General features: G+C 52.9%; 1 protein-coding gene across 2 annotated transcripts; it reads right to left on the bottom strand.

The window, feature by feature from the left end:
• Positions 1–14,153: 14,153 nt before the first annotated feature.
• Positions 14,154–17,561, bottom strand: TIMM10 (translocase of inner mitochondrial membrane 10). Of its 2 annotated transcripts, none has more exons than XM_062196124.1 (3): positions 17,482–17,561; positions 16,888–16,995; positions 14,154–14,606 (listed from the first exon to the last, which is right to left on the bottom strand). In XM_062196124.1, exons 2-3 carry the CDS (start codon positions 16,956–16,958, stop codon positions 14,405–14,407), a joined length of 273 nt encoding a protein of 90 aa, XP_062052108.1. In that variant the 5' UTR covers positions 16,959–16,995; positions 17,482–17,561; the 3' UTR covers positions 14,154–14,404. The 2 variants fall into 2 exon arrangements, with proteins under 2 accessions (XP_062052108.1, XP_062052109.1); XM_062196125.1 differs by having other exon boundaries at positions 17,417–17,486.
• Positions 17,562–19,520: the final 1,959 nt, after the last annotated feature.

Below are 19,520 nucleotides of genomic sequence, written 5' to 3'. Positions count from 1 at the left end.
ACAAGTGTGGCTGGAAACCGAGGAAGCGCAGCAAAGGAGGGGGGCCCAGAGGAAGGGTCGGAGGGGCGCGCTTGGAGAGCGCGCAGGATGTGCTACAGCACCCAGAGGCTCCGGCAACAGACATTTCCTGGGAAGCCTGCGAGGGTGGGTGGCAGCTGGCCCAGATGGCTCTCCGCGGACGCGCGGTCCCCCACCGCACCCGCCGCTCACCTCCAATCGGGGCAAACGCGCCTCCTACACCCGCAGACGTCTGGCGCAGCGCAGCGCCTTTGCCGCGCGGCCGCAAGCTCAGGATCCGGGGTCCCGCTGGCCCAGCCCTGAAGTGCACCCGCGTTGGGGTCTTCTCTGCGTACCGGGTCCCAGCGGCCTCGGAACTCCAGCCAGACAGCCTGCTGGTCTCGCCTCGCCCGCGCTCTCGGAAGAAGGCGGGAGCCGGGAACCCGCCGGGCGCCACGGGTCCGCGAAGCCGGGCATGGACGGAGCGATCTGCCGAGCGGATCGCGGTATTTACTCGCGTCCCGAGCTGCGCCCAGAGGCGGGGGCGGGGGCTCCCTTCTCTTCCCCTCCCCCGAGGTCGACTTTCACGCTCACGTGACTCTGCCGCCAGCCCCCAGGTCCTCGCCGCCCCCAGCGCCTACTTTTCCACCCTGGGTACCCCATACGAGCGTCAGGCAGCGCCCTCTGCGTCTTTCGTCCAAACAAAGGACTCGGCTGGAGCAGACCGAGCGCGACGCGGGTCGGGCTTGGGTGGGGTTTTGAACCGTGCTGTGGGGAGTCGTGTTTTCCGAGAGAGGCAGAATGGCACGGACGTCTTGCGGTTACTCCGATTCAGGTCTGAGTCTCCACTCTGAAACTGACCACCCTGGCTTGCCTTGGACAACTTACTTGACTGCTCTGAGCTCCTGTGAATTAGAATTGACCCACTTGCCAGAGGAGTTAGGAATTGTGTTGTGTGCACATAGTAAATGTCAGCTGTTGTTACTATTTCCAAAGACCTGGTGATCAACGGCAGGAGATGCGCCGATCCAAAGCCAGGAGCTTCTTCCGGATCTGCCACGCGGGTGCAGGGGCCCAAGGACTAGGGCCATCTTCTACTGCTTCCCCAAGCCATAGCAGAGAGCTGGATCGGAAGTGGAGCAGCCGAGACTCGAGCCAGTGCCCATATGGGATGCCAGCACTGCAGGCAGTGGCTTTACCGGCTATGCCACAGCACCGGCCCCAGATGCGAATTTCATACCATGTGTTAGGTGATCCCCACAATGCTCCTTGGGAACAGGCACCGCTGTGCAGAAGGCTCCAAGAAAGCCTTTGGCAAGGGGGAGACTTCTGAGCAGCTAAGCCACCAGGCCAAGGGAGAAACTGACATTTGCTGAGCTGCTACTATATGCTGGGCACTCCCTCCCCGCCAGAAAAATTGTTGTTAAATCTTCAAAGACATCATGGTCTCATTTTAACCTCCCAGCTGGAACAGAGGGAGGGACCTGGAGACTTGGAGCCTGGTGGTTGGAGGCAGGATGGAGAGTCGGGGCTGTCTGGCTTTAAGATCTCTCCCTTCCATTCCTCCAGGCCAGGGGCATAGCGAGAGCAGAAGCTTAGCCGTGGAAAAAGGCACAAGGCGTTCCCTCCGCCAAAGCTCACGTCAGGCTTTGGTGGTTTCACTTCAGTGGTGGCTCCCAGGACGTTCAGATCAAGGTCAAACTCCTTAGCTCAAGGTGAGGGGCCCTAGAATAAAAGTTCTAACTCGGAAGCGCCCTGGATCCCCTTGGGAACGTGATAAAACGCTATCAGTGCGCTCTATGACAACGCTAAGGTGAACATGGGCTCTCTCCCTGACACTCCGCATTGCATGGGCCTCCCTGGCTGGGGCACTTGCCCTCCCTTCATCTCAACCTGCACTTCCCTGTTTGCAACATTGTCCCTTTCCAACTGTCAAGCTCTAGGAAGCCAGGCAAGCCCTGGGCGGCTGCATCCCCAGCGCATGATGCCCAAAGGCACTCAGCAAGCACAGGTGCAGTGAAAGCAAGCCAGCTGCTTTGCCTCCACCCTTGCCTTTGCACCTGCGGTTCCTTCGGTGGGAATAACAGCTCCCCTTCTTCGTTTCTAGTGTACTCATCCATCACAAGGTTGCTCAAATTCTACCTCTCTCCGGGTGCTGTCTCTGATCTCCTAGGCTGGATTACGGACCTGGCCCACATTGTCCCAACAAACACTGTGCTGACCTTTGAGGCCTCCACACTAATCTAGAACTGTGGGTTTCCTTCCTTGGCTCTATCCCTGCACCACACACACATACAAGATGAAGTAGAAATCCCTTCAGAGAGGACAGCATTGTGGCATAGCAGGTCAAGCTGCCACCTTCAAGGCTGGCATCCCATATGGGCACCAGTTCGAGTTCTTGCTGCTCCACTTCTGATCCAGCTCTCTGCTAATGGCCTGGGAAAAAGCAGCAGAAGATGGCCCAAGTGTTTGGGCCTCTGCCACCCACATGGGAGACCTGGAAGAAGCTCTGGGCTCCTGGCTTTGGCCTAGCCCAGTCCTGGCTGTTATGGCCATCTGGGAATGAACCAGCAGATGGAAGATTCTCTCTCTCTCTCTCTCTCTCTCTCTCTCTCTCTTTAATTGTTGGCAAATCCCCTAACTCAGGGGATTTTTTTTTAAAGATTTATTTATTTATTTGAAAGAGTTACACAGAGAGAGGAGAGGCAGAGAGAGAGAGAGAGGTCTTCCATCCGATGGTTCACTCCCCAATTGGCCACAACGGCCGGAGCTGCGTCGATCAGGAGCCAGGAGCTTCTTCCGGGTCTTCCACGCGGGTGCAGGGGCCCAAGGGCTTGGGCCATCTTCGACTGCTTTCCCAGGCCATAGCAGAGAGCTGGATTGGAAGTGGAGTAGCCGGGTCTTGAACTGGTGCCCATATGGGATGCCAGCGCTTCAGGCCAGGGCGTTAACCCGCTGCACCACAGCGCAGTGTTCTCTCTCTCTCTCTCTCTCTCTCTCTGAAACAGAGATAAAGGTCTCCCATCTGCTTGTTCAGTCCTCAAATGCCCAGAACAGCTAAGCTGCTGGACACTGGGGTCCCAGAACTCAGTACAGGTTTGTCACGTGAAGGGCAGGAACCCAGTTGCTTGAGCCATCACTGCTGCTTCCCGGGGTCCACATTAGCAGGAAGCTGGAGTCAGGAGCCAGAGCTGGGAGCTGAACCCAAATACTCATATGGGACTTGGGCATCACAACGCCTAGGTGAGATACCTACCCCTGGCTTTGTTTCTACTGGGATTGATATGGCTGGGTTTGTGTTTAATGAGTGGAGAATATGTGGGAAAGAAGAGAAAATTTAAAGTAGTTAGAAGGCCACGCAGGGGGCTGGTGCTGTGGCGTAGCAGGTTAAGCCTCTGCCTGCAGTGGTGGCATCCTATATGGGCGCCAGTTCGTGTCCCAGCTGCTCTACTTCTGATCTAGCTTTCTGCTGTGGCCTGGGAAAGCAGTAGAAGATGGCCCAAGCCCTTGGGCCCCTGCACCCGTGAGGGAGACCAGGAAGAAGCTCCTGGCTCCTGGCTTCAAATCAGCATAACTCCGGCCATTATGGCCAACTGGGGAGTGAACCAGCAATGGAAGACCCCTCTCTCTCTCTCTCTGGATCTCCTTCTCTCTCTGTGTAACTCTGACTTTCAAATAAATAAATAAATCTTTAAAAAGAAAAGAAGAAGGCCATGTAGTAGTTCACATACAAAATAATGGGTGGGATGTTTGGTGCAGTGGCTCAGAAGCCCCTTGGGTCACCCTCATCCTATATCAGAATATTAGAGTTCAAGTCCCAGCTCTGCTCTTCATTTCAGCTCCCTGAGAGGCAGCAGGTGATGCCTGAAGCAGCTGGGTCTCTGCTACCCATGTGTGAGACCAGAACTGAGTTCTCTTGGATTCAGCCTGGCCCAGCCCTGACTGTTGTGGCATCTGGTGGATGAGCTAGCAGACGGGAGATCCCTCTCATCCTCTCTGTCTCCCTCTCCATCAATCTCTGTGCCTTTCAAAAAATTAAATATAAACCAAATGGTGACCAGCTTTTTAAAAGTAGAGAAAGTAAGATGAAAGACCTAAAACACACTTTCTTTTTTTTTTTCTTTTATTTATTTGACAAGTAGAGTTGTAGACAGTGAGAGAGAGAGACAGAGAAAAGGTCTTCCTTCCATTGGCCCCTACAGCCAGAACTGTGCCGATCCAAAGCCAGGAGCCAGGCTAAAACACACTTTCATGTGAGAATCAGTAAGATTCATCAGGAGCTGGTGTGATGTGTGCAGTGGATTGGGACGCTATTTGCAATGCCCACATCCACATGGGAGTGCCAGTTGGAATCCTGGCTGTTCCACTTCTAATCCAGTGTCCTGCTAATGCAGTGGAAGACGGCCCAAATGCTCGGGCCCCTGCCACCCCGTGGGAGACCCAGATGGTGCTCCTGGCTCTTGGCTTTGGTCTGGCCCAGGTCTGGCTGTCGCTTCCTTTAGGGAAGTGAACCAACAGAAGAAAGATCTCTCTCATTCTCTCTCCCCTGCTCTACCTTTCAAATATGTGAATCTAAAAAAAAAAAAAAAAAAAAAAAAAAAAAAATACCACACAAGATTTGTCAATCTCCTTCTTCCCCTGCCTTCAGAAATAATCTCTTCCTAGGGGCTGTCCTCCTGCCATTACCCCTAGTTAACAGCCTTATCACGTTGGATCTCCTGTGAGCGCCTGAGCAGAGTCTACTTCACGGCTTAGTGGACAAGAGCATTGGTTCAGGCTGGGTACAAATCCTGGCTCTGTAACTAATCACTTGTGTGATTTTGCCCAAGTCGCTTAATCTCCTAAGCTTCAGTCTTTTCCTCTGTTGAGGACTGAAACAATCGTATCTGATTGAATTCATTGAGTAAGAAATCATTATTTCAGTTTAACGAATATTTATTCTGAATACTTGCATGAAGAGGGTACATAAAATGTTGCAGCCATTGGAAAACAATTTGGCAGTTCCTCTAACAGTAAAAAAGCACTGAGTTACTATTGTAGCTGGGTAATTCTGCTCCTCAGTGTATACCCAAGAGAACTGAGAACACCTGTCCACACCATTGTACGTGCTTGTGCACAGCTGCGTTGTCCCTCAGAGCCAAAAGGAGCAACCAACAGAATTGCCCATCAGCTGATTAATGGAGAAACAAAATATGCTACGCCCAGACAATGTAATCTTATTTGGGCACAAATACTACTGGTGCGTACTGCAACACCGGTGACTCTTGAAAACATGCTAAGTGAAAGAAGCCAGACACAGAAGGCTTGTGTTGTATAAAGTGCCCAGAGAGAAAGTGGATCAGCGGCTCCCGGAGCACGGGGGGAAGGGAGGCAGGAAATAAGGGCTGACGGCTAAGGGGTATGGGATTTCCTCTTGGGGAGTGCAGGGGTTATGTAAGTAGATGCTGGTGATGATTGCACAACTTTGTGAATGGACTCAACTGTACCCTTTAAGAGAGTGGATTTGATAATATGTGAATTATATCTTTAAAAAAAAAAAAACCTCTCAGGGCCATTGTCATGGTGTAGCTGGTGAAGCTGCTGCTTGGGTCACAGCATGCCTGTGTCAGAGGAGCAGTTCCAGTCCCGGCTGCTCCACTTCTGATCCAGCCCCCCAACCACCACCTGTTAAAGATTTATTTATTATCTATTTGAGAGGTAGAGTTACAGAAAGAGAGGAGAGACAGAGACAGAGAGAGTCTTCCATCCACTGGCTCACTCCCCAAGTGGCCTCAACGGCTAGAGCTGGGCCCATCCAAAGCCAGGAGCTTTTTTCAGGTCTCCCATGTGGGTGCAGGGGCCCAAGGACTTGGGCCATCTTCTACTGCTTTCTCAGGCCATTAGTAGGGAGATGGACTTGTCTGAAAATCTGACAAGAGGATCGGAAGAGGAGCAGCTGGGCCACAAATCAGCACCCATATGGGATGCCGGCACCGCAGGCAGAGGCTTAGCTCACTACACCACAGTGCCTGGCCCCCAGCTTCCTGGGAAAGCAGTAGAAGATGCCCCAAGTGGTTGGGTCCCTGCCACCCATGCAGGAAACCCCAATGGAGTTTCTATTCTGCCTCCTGGCTTCAGTCTGACCCAGCCCTGGCCATTGTGGCCATTTAGGGAATGAACCAACAGATGGAAAATCTCTCTCTCTCTCTCTGTCTCTCTCTCTCTCAATTGCTCTTTCAAATAAATAAATAAAACATCTAATAGTGATAATAAACAACCGTCGCGTGTGCCAGGCAGTAGGGATTCATTGGTGAGTAATATGCAGACCCCCTATCCACAGAACCCAAGTTGGTGGGAGAGAGACATCAATGAGTCAAATACCGATGTGTTGAGTGCAATTTCGTCTCCAGGAAGCACCGCGGAGGAGAAGTGTGTGTGCTAGGAGAGCATGTAACTGCGCAGGGGCCTGGTGCAGACCCAGGATCAGGCAGGAATCCTGAGGGAGGATGCTGGCTCTGAGATCTGAATCGGCAGGGTTTATCAACACCCAAGAGGAAGACAGAGCACATGAAAGATTCCGCTGTAGGACAATGCCTCGGGCCCTGCGGGAGCAGACAAGAGCCAATGTGGCTGACACACAAAGAATGAGGGGCGCTGGGGCGCCAGGCTGCAGCCGTGGCACAGGCAGGGCCGGACGATTCCTCCGGCTCTTTGAAGACCACCCAGAGGGCCCAATCACCTCAAGTGACCAAAACTGACCTTCTCCCTCCCTCCCTCCCTCCTTTGCTCCGCTGTTGTCTGAGTCGGCTTCCGCCCGGTCGCCTAAGCTGCAAAGCCGGACTCCGCCTCACTCACCATCCAGCCGGCCAGCTTTCGGAAATCTTCACAGCTGGCTCTTCCTGGCCACTGCTGCCCCCAAGCCCAGCTCAGCACCAGCTCCAGCCTGAGCCCCTGGGCTGTCCCAGTTGTACCCCTGTCCATGACACCACCATGATGCAGTCACCAGGCCACTTCCCTTGAAAGGGGGTCCTGTCACCCTTGGGGACACGCACAGGCTGCAGCACAGCCCCCCACCACCTGCTTCCTTCTGGCTTCGCTGCCTTCCATGCATTCACCATGGTGCCCTCTTCGCACCCCGCAGTACTCCGGGCTCTCCCACCGCAAGTTCTTCTTGGGCCTGGAACATTCCCTGGCCTGGCCTAGCTAATTAATCCTTCCGATCTTGCCTTGCTAGTCGCTGCCTTTAATAACGTACCCGACTCCAGATAGCCCTGCATCCGATGCTGCCTCTGATAAACCCATCTTCCCTCCCCTGGACTCTCTGCCTACCTTCTTCACCACTGTCCTCCCACACCCAACCCGGAGCCCATCACCCACCCCACCAAGTGCCTGGCAGATTCCTACTCCTCCGCTGAATCTCCTCTACCACTTTCTGGAACGCAGCCTTCCCCGAGCATCCCGACTGGGGAGGCAACATTCCTTCGCGCGGCCCCATGGTCCTTTGAACATCCTTTGTAACATTTACCGCAATGGTGAAAGCATCTGGTTTCACCTGTCGTTCCCGCTAGGTTTTCTATCCTGTTCCCCTTTGCCCCATCACCTAAAACAAAGCTTGCCACAGGACTCCCCTTGGGCCGGCCCACAACTGCTCTGAGGAAGATCTAGAACTGCATGCAGAAATTCCATGTCGTTGCAGAGATAGCCCAGGGCGCTTGTCAGATTTTCAAAGTCCAAGACCTGGGAGAGGTTAAGCATGTGTCCCGGGGCCGGCTGTGGTGTGGTGGGCTAAGCCTTCGCCTGTGGTGCCAGCATCTCATAGACACTGCTTCAATCCTGGCTGCTCCAGTTCCAATCCATCTCCCTGTTAATGGCTTGGGAACGCAGGATGGCCTAAGTCCTCGGGCCCTTGGACCCACGTGGAAGACCCAGAAGCTCCTGGCTCCTAACTTTGGATCGGCCCAGCTCCAACCAGATCGGTTGCAGCCATTTGGGGAGTGAACCAGTGTATAAAATTTCTCTCTCTCTGCCGGCGCCGCAGCTCACGAGGCTAATCCTCCGCCTGCAGGTTCTAGTCCCGGTTGGGGCACCGGATTCTGTCCTGGTTGCCCCTCTTCCAGGCCAGCTCTCTGCTGTGGCCCAGGAGTGCAGTGGAGGATGGCCCAAGTGCTTGGGCCCTGCACCTGCATTTGAGACCAGGAGAAGCACCTGGCTCCTGGCTTTGGATTAGTGCAGTGCGCCGGCCGCAGCGCGCTGGCTGCGGCGGCCATTGGAGGGTGAACCAACAGTAAAGGAAGACCTTTCTCTCTGTCTCTCTCACTCTCTCACTGTCCACTCTGCCTGTCAAAAAAAAAAAAAAGAAGAAGACTTCTCTCTCTCTGCCTCTGCCTCTGCCTCTCCCTCTCTGTAACTCTGCCTTTTAAATAAATAAATGTTTCCTTCCACAGGAGGGCTGGTGTTGTAGTGTAGCTGGTTGGGCCATTGCCAGCAATGCCAGCATCCCCTAGGAGCGCTGGTTCAAGTTACAGCCGCTCCACTTCTGATCCAGCTCCCTGCTGATGCACTCCGGAGAGCAGCAGAAGATGGAAGTGCTTGTTTTCCTGCCACCCATGTGGGAGACCCGGATGGAGTTCCAGGCTCCTGACTTCAGCCTGGCCCAACTGGCTGATGTGGCCATTTGAGGAGTGAATTGGTGGATGGAAGATCTCTGTCTCCCCCTGCCCCACCATAACCCTACCTTTCAAATAAATAAAACTAAATCTTTAAAATATACATATTAAAAAAAAAAAAAGAAGCCGCAGATACTTATGGATGTGGCTTTCCCTTAGTGTTGCCGACACAGACTTCTACCGTGCAAAACCATGGCCCCAAGAAAATAAGTTCCAAGAAAGCAAGGGTGATTCTTTTGTTCACTGATGGATCCCGGTTGCCTAGAACCGTGCCTGGCACATGATAGGTGTAGGTAAAAGAATGATCACGCAGTCCCAGATGACTGCCATAGTTGTACACATTAGGTAACAAATTACCCCCAACACATAGTCTTTTTTTTTTTTAAAGATTTATTTATTTGAAAGTCAGAGTTACACAGAGAGAGAGAGAGACGTCATCTATCTGCTGGTTCACTCCCCAGTTGGCTGCAATGGCTGGAGCTACGCTGATCCGAAGCAAGGAGCCAGGAGCTTCTTCCAGGTCTTCCACGCGGGAGCAGGGGCCCAAGGACTTGGGCCATCTTCTACTGCTTTCCCAGGCCATAGCGGAGAGCTGGATGGGAAGTGGAGCAGCTGGGTCTTGAACTGGCACCCATATGGGATGCTGGCACCCCAGGCCAGGGCATTAACCTGCTGCACCACAGTGATGGCCCCCAACACATAGTGTCTTTTTTTTTTTTTTTTTGACAGGCAGAGTGGACAGTGAGAGAGAGAGAGAAAGAGAGAGAAAGGTCTTCCTTTGCCATTGGTTCACCCTCCAATGGCCGCCGCGGCTGGCGCACCGCGCTGATCCGAAGGCAGGAGCCAGGTGCTTCTCCTGGTCTCCCATGGGGTGCAGGGCCCAAGCACTTGGGCCATCCTCCACTGCACTCCCAGGCCACAGCAGAGAGCTGGCCTGGAAGAGGGGCAACCAGGACAGAATCCGGCGCCCCGACTGGGACTAGAATCCGGGGTGCCGCCGCAAGGCGGAGGATTAGCCTATTGAGCCGCGGCGCCGGCCCCACATAGTGTCTTAACACAATATTTATTATCTCAGTTCCTCTGGGTCAGGAGGCCGGGCCCAGCTCAGCTGGGTCCTCTTCGGGGGCTGCAGGCGTCTGGATCTGCTTCCAGGCTCACTTTCACGCTGGGTGATGCGCTTTCCTGCTGGCTGGAGGCTGCTGGCTGGAGGCTGGAGGCTGCCCCTCGGTTCCTTACTGCACGGCCTGTTCGTAGGTCAGCTCACACCATGGGACACTGCTTCATCAGGGTGAGGCAGAGAGAAGAGTGAGAGAGCGCCAAGAAAGAGGGCTAAGTCAGGAGGGCGTGAGAAGAGGAACCAGCAAGATGGACAGTGCTGTCTTCTGTAACTTAGTCTTGGAAGTGGCGCCCACCCCTAGTGAGCTTAGAGGCCACCTACCCCAGGACATTGACCTGTTTCCTTACACAATGACCAGTTCATCTGAACAGCTGGGGCAGAAGGCCCACACCAAATGCTCGCAGGTCAAGGAGACGATGACAAGGAGGGAATACGTCAGTGGTGGGAGGCTTGGCGGGTGACAAACCTCTGCCCACCATCAGCAAATGCTGCCAAGGAGGCTGATGCCAACAGAGCGTCTCAATTTCCCAAAGAATCCACGGCCTAGATTTTTATGAAACACTTCCTGATTTTTACAATCGATAATTAGCGGCAGGTGTTGTGGCACGGCGGGTTAAGCTGCCACTTGGGGTGCCTGGGTTCAAGGCCCAGCTACTTCACTTCTGAGCTAGTTCCCTGCGGATTCGCATCCAGGAGGCAGCAGCTGATGGCCCAAATACTTGGGTCCCTGCTATCCAGGTAGGAGATCCAGAGCTCCTGGCTTTCCTGGCTTTGGCTTGGCCTAGTCCCAGCTGTGGTGGCCATTTGGGGAGTGAACCAGTGGATGCAAGATCTCTCCCTCTCTGCCTTTCAAATAAATAGACTACAAAAAAGGAAAACCTGAAATCGAGCACAAACACCTCTGAGGACAGCCTGATTCATCTCTGCTTGTGTGTCCACTTCTCCTGCCCTCTTCCGCTCCCCACCCCTACCTGGCCTGCTCACTGAGGCCAGGGACCCAGCTAATTCATCCTGGCAAATCTCGAAGCTCTTGGCCAATGAGTGATGATGCATTTCATGCAAGGAAGCGTGGAGGACACTTGTAAAACCAACTGTGGAATAAAATGATATTTAATGGAATATATAATAGTGGTGAGTGAAGCATGAACGTGCTAACGCGTGTCTCACCAGGGCCGTGGCCCTGGAGCCTAGCACAGTGGTTAGGGTGCCGCTGGGGTCCGTGCCTCCTGGAATCCCGGCTCTGCCCCTTGGTTGCCCTGTGCTCTTAGGCAGGTCACTAACTTTTGAGAGCCTCAGCTTCTGCATCTGAGAAGACAATCACACCTGTCTCACAGAGTTGCTGGAAGGATTAACTGAACTAATACGCTTGGGGCTATTAGCAGAGCTTAGCGCACTGCAGCAATCCAATGAACCTGAGCTGTTCTTGCTCACATCACCCCTCTCTCCTCACTGCCTCCTTGCCACGGCTCCACCTAATCTATCACCTGCCACCATCTACCGCTATGTACCTGGCTGGTGGTAGCGTGCAGCTCTGTCATTGTCACCGTAAATCCTTCAAGTCTCATGTCCTCAGGAGATAACCCAAGCCCTTTTGCACGGCTCACCCGTGGAGCGCACCTGCCCACCACAAGCTTCACGTCACCTGCACCTCCTCCAGTGGCCTGAGGGCTCCACACTTCCACTTTCACAGCCGTGGCAGGCACTGCTGTGGAACCTCCTCCCCCTCTGCTACCACCCCTTCCAGATGACCTGGTTATCGGAGAGTTCCTGATAGCCCCTGCTAAACCCGAGGGCAGGTGCAGTATCAAGCTGAATGCCAGGGATAAACTTTTGTGGAATTGGCTGACGCAGCACAGACTAGTGGGCAGACAGCGCCACCTGTTGACCCAAATTCATACTTCAGTACCTAGAGAGGAGTCTTCGCAGTCTCCATGTTCAAGGTGGTGCACCACGATCTTGAAGTGTTCCAGGGTCCTCCCAATGTTTCCACCTCACACAAAACTTAACAATGAAAAGAACCAACACACCTTGTGTATGCTATGCACTTCCCTATGTGCTTTAGTTATTAACACATTTAATTTTCACAACTACCCAAGGAGGTATGTGGGTTCTTCAGCCATTTTATGGACGGGGTAACTGAAGCACAGAGCAGGCCCCACTCAAGATCAAGGGAATCTCAGTGGAAACTCAAGCCCAGGGGCTGGTTTTGTGGTGCAGCAGGTCAAGCTTGCACCCCACGTAAGCACACGTTCGAGTCCCGGCTGCTCTGCTCCGTGTTCCAGCTCCCTGCTAATGTGCCTGGGAAGGCAGCAGAAGATGGCCCAAGTCCTTGTGCCCTTGCCACCCATGTGGAAGGCCCAGATGGAGTTCCAGGTTCCAGGCTCCAACCTGGCCCGCCCTGCCTGTTGCAGTCACTTGGGAAGTGAACCAGCAGATGATCTCTCTGTAACTGCCTTTCAAATAAATCTTAAAGAAAAAAAAAAGATGAAAGATTCACGAAGCCTTACTTGAACTTTACTTGTAAGCCCCAAACTGTCTTTATGTCTCCTTTACTCTGCCTCCCATGACGTTGCTATACCCCGGGCCCCTCCACCCCAGAGGCCGGCTTTGGAGGTACTGCCATCACACAGTGGCATTGGGGTCAACCAAAATCCCACCTCACACATTCTGAAAGCTGTGTAGTTCTCTGAGGACATGGATCCCACAGGATGTGGCCCCCTCAGTACAACAGCAAACAGGACAGTCACCCTGGCCTCTATGTCACTGCTCCACTTGTGTGACTACAGCAGGCAACCACTGCTCCCAGCCCCCACTTCCAGCCTGACCTTTGGCTGGAATCAATGGCTCAGTTTGGACGGTGTATGGAGTGAGCAAAGTCTGACTCAGGAAGAGAGTGGCAGTGGTCATCACTAGTCCCCTCCTGGATCACATATCACGAAGCTGGTGAGATACATCCTGATACTGCCGGTTAGAACCACAACACTGGCTATCTGCTCCCTAAATCCCACCTACTTTTCATCCTCTCCCCTAAATCATTTGTGGAAATGCCTGCTTGCCTCCACTGCTCTTTCAAAAAAAAAATTTTTTTTTTTAAGATTTAAAAGGCAAAGTGAGGGGCCAGTGCTGTGGCATAGTAAGCCTCCACCTGCAGCGCCAGCACCCCATATGAGTGCCAGTTCGAGTCCCGGCTGTTCTACTTCCTGTACAGCTCCCTGCTAATGCACCTGAGAAAGCAGTGGAAGATGACCCAAGCGCTTGGGCGCCTGCACCCACGTGGAGACCTGGAAGGAGCTCCTGGCTCTGGTTTGGCCCAGCTCTGACTGCTGTGGCCATTTGGGGAGTGAACCAGAGGATGGAAGGCCTGTCTCTCCCTCTCTGTCTGTAACTCTACCTCTTAAATAAATACATCTTTAAAAGGCAAAGTGATAAAAAAAAGAGGGAGGGAGACACAGAGATCTTCCATCCATTGGCTCACTCCCCAAATGGCCACAACTGTTGGGGCAGGACCAAGAAGCAGGAGTCTGGGACTCCTGGGTCTCCCACGTGGGTGGCAGGGGCCCAATCAGCCCCACTGCTTTCCCGGGTGCATTAGCAGGGAGCTGGATGGGAAGTGGAGCAACTAGGACTCCAACCAGCACTCATAGGGATTCTGGTGTTGCAGGTGGTAGCTTAACTCACTGCATACAACACCAGCCTCTCAACTTCCTTTTCAAGTATTTGTCCTTCTCTCTCCATTTTACCTTTCAAATAGATGACAATAAACAGACATTTAAGGAGGGGTGGGGTGGGGATTATGGTGCAGTGATGAGTTGGGCTGCTTGGGACACCTGCATCCTGTATAGGAGTGCTGGGTCAAGTCCCAGCTACTCTGCTTCCCATCCAGCTTCCCACTGGTGCACCGTGGGAGGCAGCATACGAGGCTCAAGTGCTCGGGCAGATGCCACCCACATGGGAGGCCCAGATGGAGTTCCAGGTTCCTGGTTTCAGCCTGGCCCAGCCCAGCTGTTGTAGGCATTTGAGGAATAAACCAGTAGATGGAGGATCTGTCTCTACTGCTCTGCCTTTCAAGTAGATGAAAACAGACATGAAAGAAAAGGTACAGGGCCCTTCCTACATCCCAGTCACTGTGGCACACCCCTTGTTTCACATACATTAGCTCACTCAGTCTTCCCAACAGGCCTATGGTGATCCCCATGCTGCAGATGAGAGCGCCAAGGACAGGTAAGTGACATGTCTGTCTGGGGGTCACGCAGCGAGCGGCTGAGCCAGGGCATACCCAGGCTGTCTTACCAGTCTGGACTCCTATTAAGAACTACACGAGACTCCCTCTGCTGGCAGAAGGCCGCGTCTCTTTACTTTGTTCCTGAATGCCAAGCACACGGCTCCACACAGAGTAGTGTTGACACCTTGTTTATATATATACATACACACACACATATACATATACACACGCGATCACAGTCACATCCCAGTGTGACAGATACTCCTTCTTCAGCCAGGAGAGAGCTCTGCCACACCCCGGGCCCCTGGACACTCTCCAGAGGGCACAGGCCCAGTGGTCTTCACAGAGACACCCAGGAGGGAGCACTTTTTTGCGATGCAGGGGCAGGGGCAGGGTGCACCCTGGGTGTGTGCCGCCGGGGCCTTATGCAGGCCCTGAGCTCTGCTGTACCCTCTTCATGAGCTCCTCGTCCTGCATGGACAGCTCCGTCAGCTTCTTGCCCATTCGCTCGTGGATGTCCAGGTACTTGGAGACACATCGGTCCAGGCACACAGACTCGCCCTTGGACAGCTCCGCTTCCTTGTAGTGGGGAGGCACGCATTTCCGGTGGCAGGCGCTGGTCATTCTGGAGGGAGGGAGGGGCGGGGCTGATCAGCAGCATCCTGTGACTCCCAAGGAAGCTCCATCACTCCATCCCCACTACACTGACTGCACTTTCCCCATGAAAACAACACAAATCCTCAGCTTGCCCCTCAACCGTCGGAAGCTCCTCGTAAGCAGGAACCTTGTCTGAGCCCACGCCTACGACTAATTAAGTAGAAATCATTTGTTGAGGAGTGGCTATGTGCCGGCACCACACTGGTGCCTTACCTGGGTCCTGTTATGCAATTTTTATAATACTCCTATCAGGCAGGCACAATTATCCCCATTTTACAGATGAGGAAATTGAGGCCAGAGAGGCCCAGTCACTTGCTAAGGATTACAATGAGCTAGAATATGAACCCAGGTAGTTTGATTTCACAACCATTCTAGGAGCAAATATTGTGCCCCAAGTTTAGATGCAGGTCAGGGTGCCTGTGTCCCCTGACTCCAACTTCTTGCCAATACAGACCCCAGGGGGCAGCAGTGATGGCTCAGCAGTGACAGCCACCCACATGGGAGGTCTGCACTGAGCTCCCAGCTCCAGCCTGGGGCTGCAGCATTCGGGGAGTGACCAGTAGATGACAATTCCCTCTCTCTCCATCTCAAATAGAAATCATTTGCAATCTAGCCTCCGACAGAAATCAACCAATCAGGAGAGTTTAAGCTGGTAGAAATAGCAGACATTTGACTGTTTTGGGCCTGATGCTAAAGGCTTTCATATTTAACACTTATAAAATCTATGAGGTAGATATTATTATTCTGTCCATCTTTTTATTTGAAAAGATGGAGTGACAGAGAAAGAGAAAGAAACAGACAGACACTCAGAGAAAGACAGCTTCCATCTGCTGGTTCACTCCATTTATGGCCACAACAGCCAGTGCTGAGCCAGGCTGAAGCCAGGAGCCAGAAACTCCACCTGGGTCTGCCAACCACGTGGGAGTACTTCAGCTATCATCTGCTGCTTCCCAGGCCTAGTGTTGGCCATTGTGCCCATTTGGGGAATGAGGCAGCAGATGGAAGACCCCTCTTTTAGTCTCTCTCTCTGGAACTTTGCCTTACAAATAAATACAACTTTTTGAGAAAATGTAGAAACTGGTTATATATGTCACAAGGCAAAAGCTCAGGGGAACTTAATCAGAACCCGGATGGCAGCCTCTCTTCCTGCTGGGCTCCTTCATGACCGTTTCCACCCTGACCTAAATGCTCGACTGCTGGCAACGGGCAATGGGCGCAGCAGTGAAGACACCACTGCTCGGGGTACCAATGCCCCATATCCCACGCTGCAGTCCCTAGGTCAAGTCCTGGCTCTGCTTCCATTCCAGCCTCCTGCTAACCTGCACCTGGGAGGCAGCAGGTGATGGCTCAGGGAGGCAGGTCCCTGGTACCCACGTGGGAAGCCCAGATTTTTCCTGGGTACTGACTTCATTCCAGCCCAGCTCCCGTGGAGGGCATCTGGGGCAGTGATAGACAGGAGCTCTCTGTCTTCCACTCAAAGGACTAAAATTTTCTTTTTAAAGATTTATTTATTTATTTGAAAGGAAGAGTTACAGAGAGGCAGAGAGAGCGAAGTCTTCCATCCGCTAGTTCACTCCCCAAATGGCCACAACAGACGGAGCTGTGCTGAGCCAGGAGTATCTTCTGTGTCTCCCATGCAGGCGCAGGGGCCCAAGGACTTGGGCCATCTTTCACTGCTTTCCCACGTCATAGCAGAGAGCTGGATTGAAGTGAAGCAGCTGGGACTAGAACCGGCGCTCATATGGGATGCCGGCACTGCAGGTGGCAGCTTTAGCCACTACGCCACAGCGCCGGCCTCAAGAACTAAAATTTTTAAAAAGGTCAACGTTACTTAAAAAAAAAAAAAAAAAAAAAAAAAAAACAACGAAGCGGGGAGATGTCTGGCACAGCGGTTAAGACACCCACATCCCATACCGGCACGCCTGCGTGGAGTCCCAGGTCTCTCTAGATTCCAGCCTCCTGCTAACTTACACCTTGGGAGGCGGCAGGTGCTGGCTTAAGGAGTTGAGTCCCTGCCATCTACACGGGCGGCCTGGATTGAGTTCCTGGCTCTGGGCTTTGGCCTGCTGCACGCACCTGGGGAGTAGATGGGAGACCTATTCCTCTCTCTGCCTTTCAAGTAAATAAATGCCCAACTGTTCTGGTAACAGGTCAGCATTAGCATCAGCCAAGGGGTCCACGTCGGGAGGATGAGCAGGGGCTTTGGGCTGCACTGCGCCGAGGAAAGCGTTTGTTAGAGATCACCTCACCTGTTGTACATGTCAGCCATCATCTCCACCTCCAGTTCCGCAGCCAGCTGTTGAGCCCTGAGCGGATCCATCTCAGCGCAGCCCGTGAAGAGGCTCTGCTCCGGCCTCCTGGTCCAGGGACAGACAGCACCGTCAGCACCCACCCCTCCCACTCAGCCTCCCACCCCAGCGCCTGGGGAGCGCGAAGGAACCACAGAACATCACAACGGCAGTGCGTTTGACCGTGCCGTCTCATGGATGTGGACACAGGTCTAAAAGGAAACACGGTCTACCCCAAGGTTACACAGGGCGCCAGTGGCGGGCCTGGAAACTGAACCCCAGACACCTGACGTTCCAGTCCTTCCAGGTCACCTCGGTCCAGGAAAAGATCAAGAGATGGGCAGAACAAGAAACCGCGGGCCTGACCCTCCGAGACCCTGGGAACTCGATCAAACGCGGAACCGACCTGCCCAGGACACGCCCCAAAGCCTGCACCTCTGAAATGGCGACATCAGGGTCACCCAGAAGTCAGAGATCCCGGCTCACTCACCACGGCCTGGGGCGAGTCACAAAGTACACGGCATCCCCAACTTTGGGCAAATACTAGACACTTACCTAGTGCTCCGGGGAACTAAAGCGGAAGCACGTGGGCCACTTCCGGGAGTGAAGTCCCGCCTCTTCGACCCGGAAGAAAATCCCAACAAGGGGTGCCGGGAAATCGGCTACCATAGAGAGGGAGCAACGGGCCGGCCGGGCAGGAAAGCGCCTTTCAAATGCTAGAGAGGACGTCAAAGTACCATAGAGGCTCGGGTGGGGTGCAGAGCGCTTGCAGCCCGTGGAGAGCCCGGGTCTAGTCCTTCCGGTTGTCTCGGTGAGGTTTATTTGGGGTTGGAAGGGCGTGAGGACCGAGGTCGGTGAACTTCACCCGTCAGACGCCTGAGCCCAGATCTTGCGTGCGGAAGGAAGAACGCCCCCAAATGGCGGTTCTCAGTTTTCGTCGCACATTAAAACCACCTGGGAGAAAAAAAAAAAAAAACCTCCCGACGCCCGGGCTTCACCTAATGCCAATTAAGTCAGAGTTTCTAGTAGTAGGACCCAGGCATGGGTAGAACTTTTAACTTTGAGAACCAGTGCTTCATGGACGTTGTGTGTAGGTCGTGAAGCCGCCCGTGGGGCTGCAAATTTCAGTCCTTGCTCGTGGAAAGCTGAACGTCTTAGTCGACATCTACGAGACGCCCCGAGCCGTGAAGAGACGAATAGGAACAATTTCGGCTACCGCGGAGCTAACAGTGCGAGTGGTCTAGGAGACAGCGCGAACCGGTGACCTCTGTCAGAACTTACTGTGCTCCCTGATGTGCACCGCATACCCCCTCCCCCACCCCCCAAACATACAAGGTACTTAAAAAGGTTCGTGGAAAATGCAATTAAAATATAAGTTTATTCTGTTGAAAAAAAAATGAAATCTGTGCATAATTTTCCTATAATACACATTTCTTACGAACTTTTTGGACACCCCTTGTATGGCTCAGTTTCAAAAAATTTTTGCACCAAAATAAACTAAATTCAGTTTCTCGTGATTTCTTTGAAGAACGCTTGTAACTTTTTTTCCCAGATTGATTGATTGATTTGAAAGGCAGAGGTAGAAGAGGGGAGAGAGAAAGATCTTCCATCTACTGGTTCACTTCCCAAAGGTACCAACAGCCAGGCCTGGGCCAGGCAGGAGCTGGGAGCCAGGAGCCAGGAACTTCTTCCAGGTCTTCCACGTGGGTTCAGGGGCCCAAGTATTGGGCCACCCTCCACTGCTTTCCCGGGTGCACTAGCAGGGAGCTGGATCGGAAGTGGAAGAGCCGGGACTCCAACTGGCTCCCGTATGGGATGCCAACACTGCAGGCAGAGGCTTAACCTGCTATGGTAGCCATAGTACCAGCCCTCCACCTTGTAACACTTAATTCTCTGATTTTCCACACAATTTCCTGGTAAACTAAACTTACAAGATGTAAATTAGTGATGCATGGGGCCAGCACTGTGGTGCACCAGGTTAAGCCACCACATACAGTTTCAGTTCTTGTGTCCCACCTGCTCTGCTTCCCATCCAGCTCCCTGCCTGGGAAAGCAGCCAAAGATGGCCTGAGTCTTTGGGCCCCTGCTACCCACGTGGGAGACCGGAAGAAACTCCCAGCTCTTATCTTCCTTGCAGCCATTTGGGGAGTAAACCAACAGATGGAGAATTACCCCTCTGTCTGTCCTTCTCTTTGTAACTCTGTCTTTCAAATAAATAAATAAATAATAACAAACAGGGCACAGTGTGTTGGGGAAGGTGAACTGACTATTTTATATGTGATCATTGTACTAGTGTATTTTGGTATTGTCCAAGACAATAAAAGACTCGTAAACATTAGGTAACATTAGTAAACATTAGGTCCTGATTTTTTTAAAAGACGATTTACTTATTTATTTGAAAGCAGAGTTACAGAGAAAGAGGCAGAGAAAGAAAAATCTTTTACCTTCTGGTTCAGTCCCCAAATGGCTGCAATAGCAAGGGCCAGACCAGGCCAAAGCCAGGAGCTTCATTCAGGTCTCCTACGTGAGTTGAGGAGCCCAAGGATTTGGGCCATCCTCTCCTGCTTTTCCAAACACATTAGCAGGGAGCTGGA

The sequence above is a fragment of the Lepus europaeus genome, chromosome 7 (assembly GCF_033115175.1).
Source record: "Lepus europaeus isolate LE1 chromosome 7, mLepTim1.pri, whole genome shotgun sequence".
In the NCBI taxonomy this organism is placed as follows: domain Eukaryota; kingdom Metazoa; phylum Chordata; class Mammalia; order Lagomorpha; family Leporidae; genus Lepus; species Lepus europaeus.
This window is presented reverse-complemented; position numbering and strand designations above follow the sequence as displayed.

Bases quoted from the DNA above. Each gene is read 5' to 3' on its own strand.
- TIMM10 (XM_062196124.1), bottom strand. From the start codon at position 16,958: ATGGATCCGCTCAGGGCTCAACAGCTGGCTGCGGAACTGGAGGTGGAG. The intron at 14,607-16,887 runs GTGAGGTGATCT...CCCTCCCTCCAG, and splicing joins ATGGCTGACATGTACAACAG to AATGACCAGCGCCTGCCACC.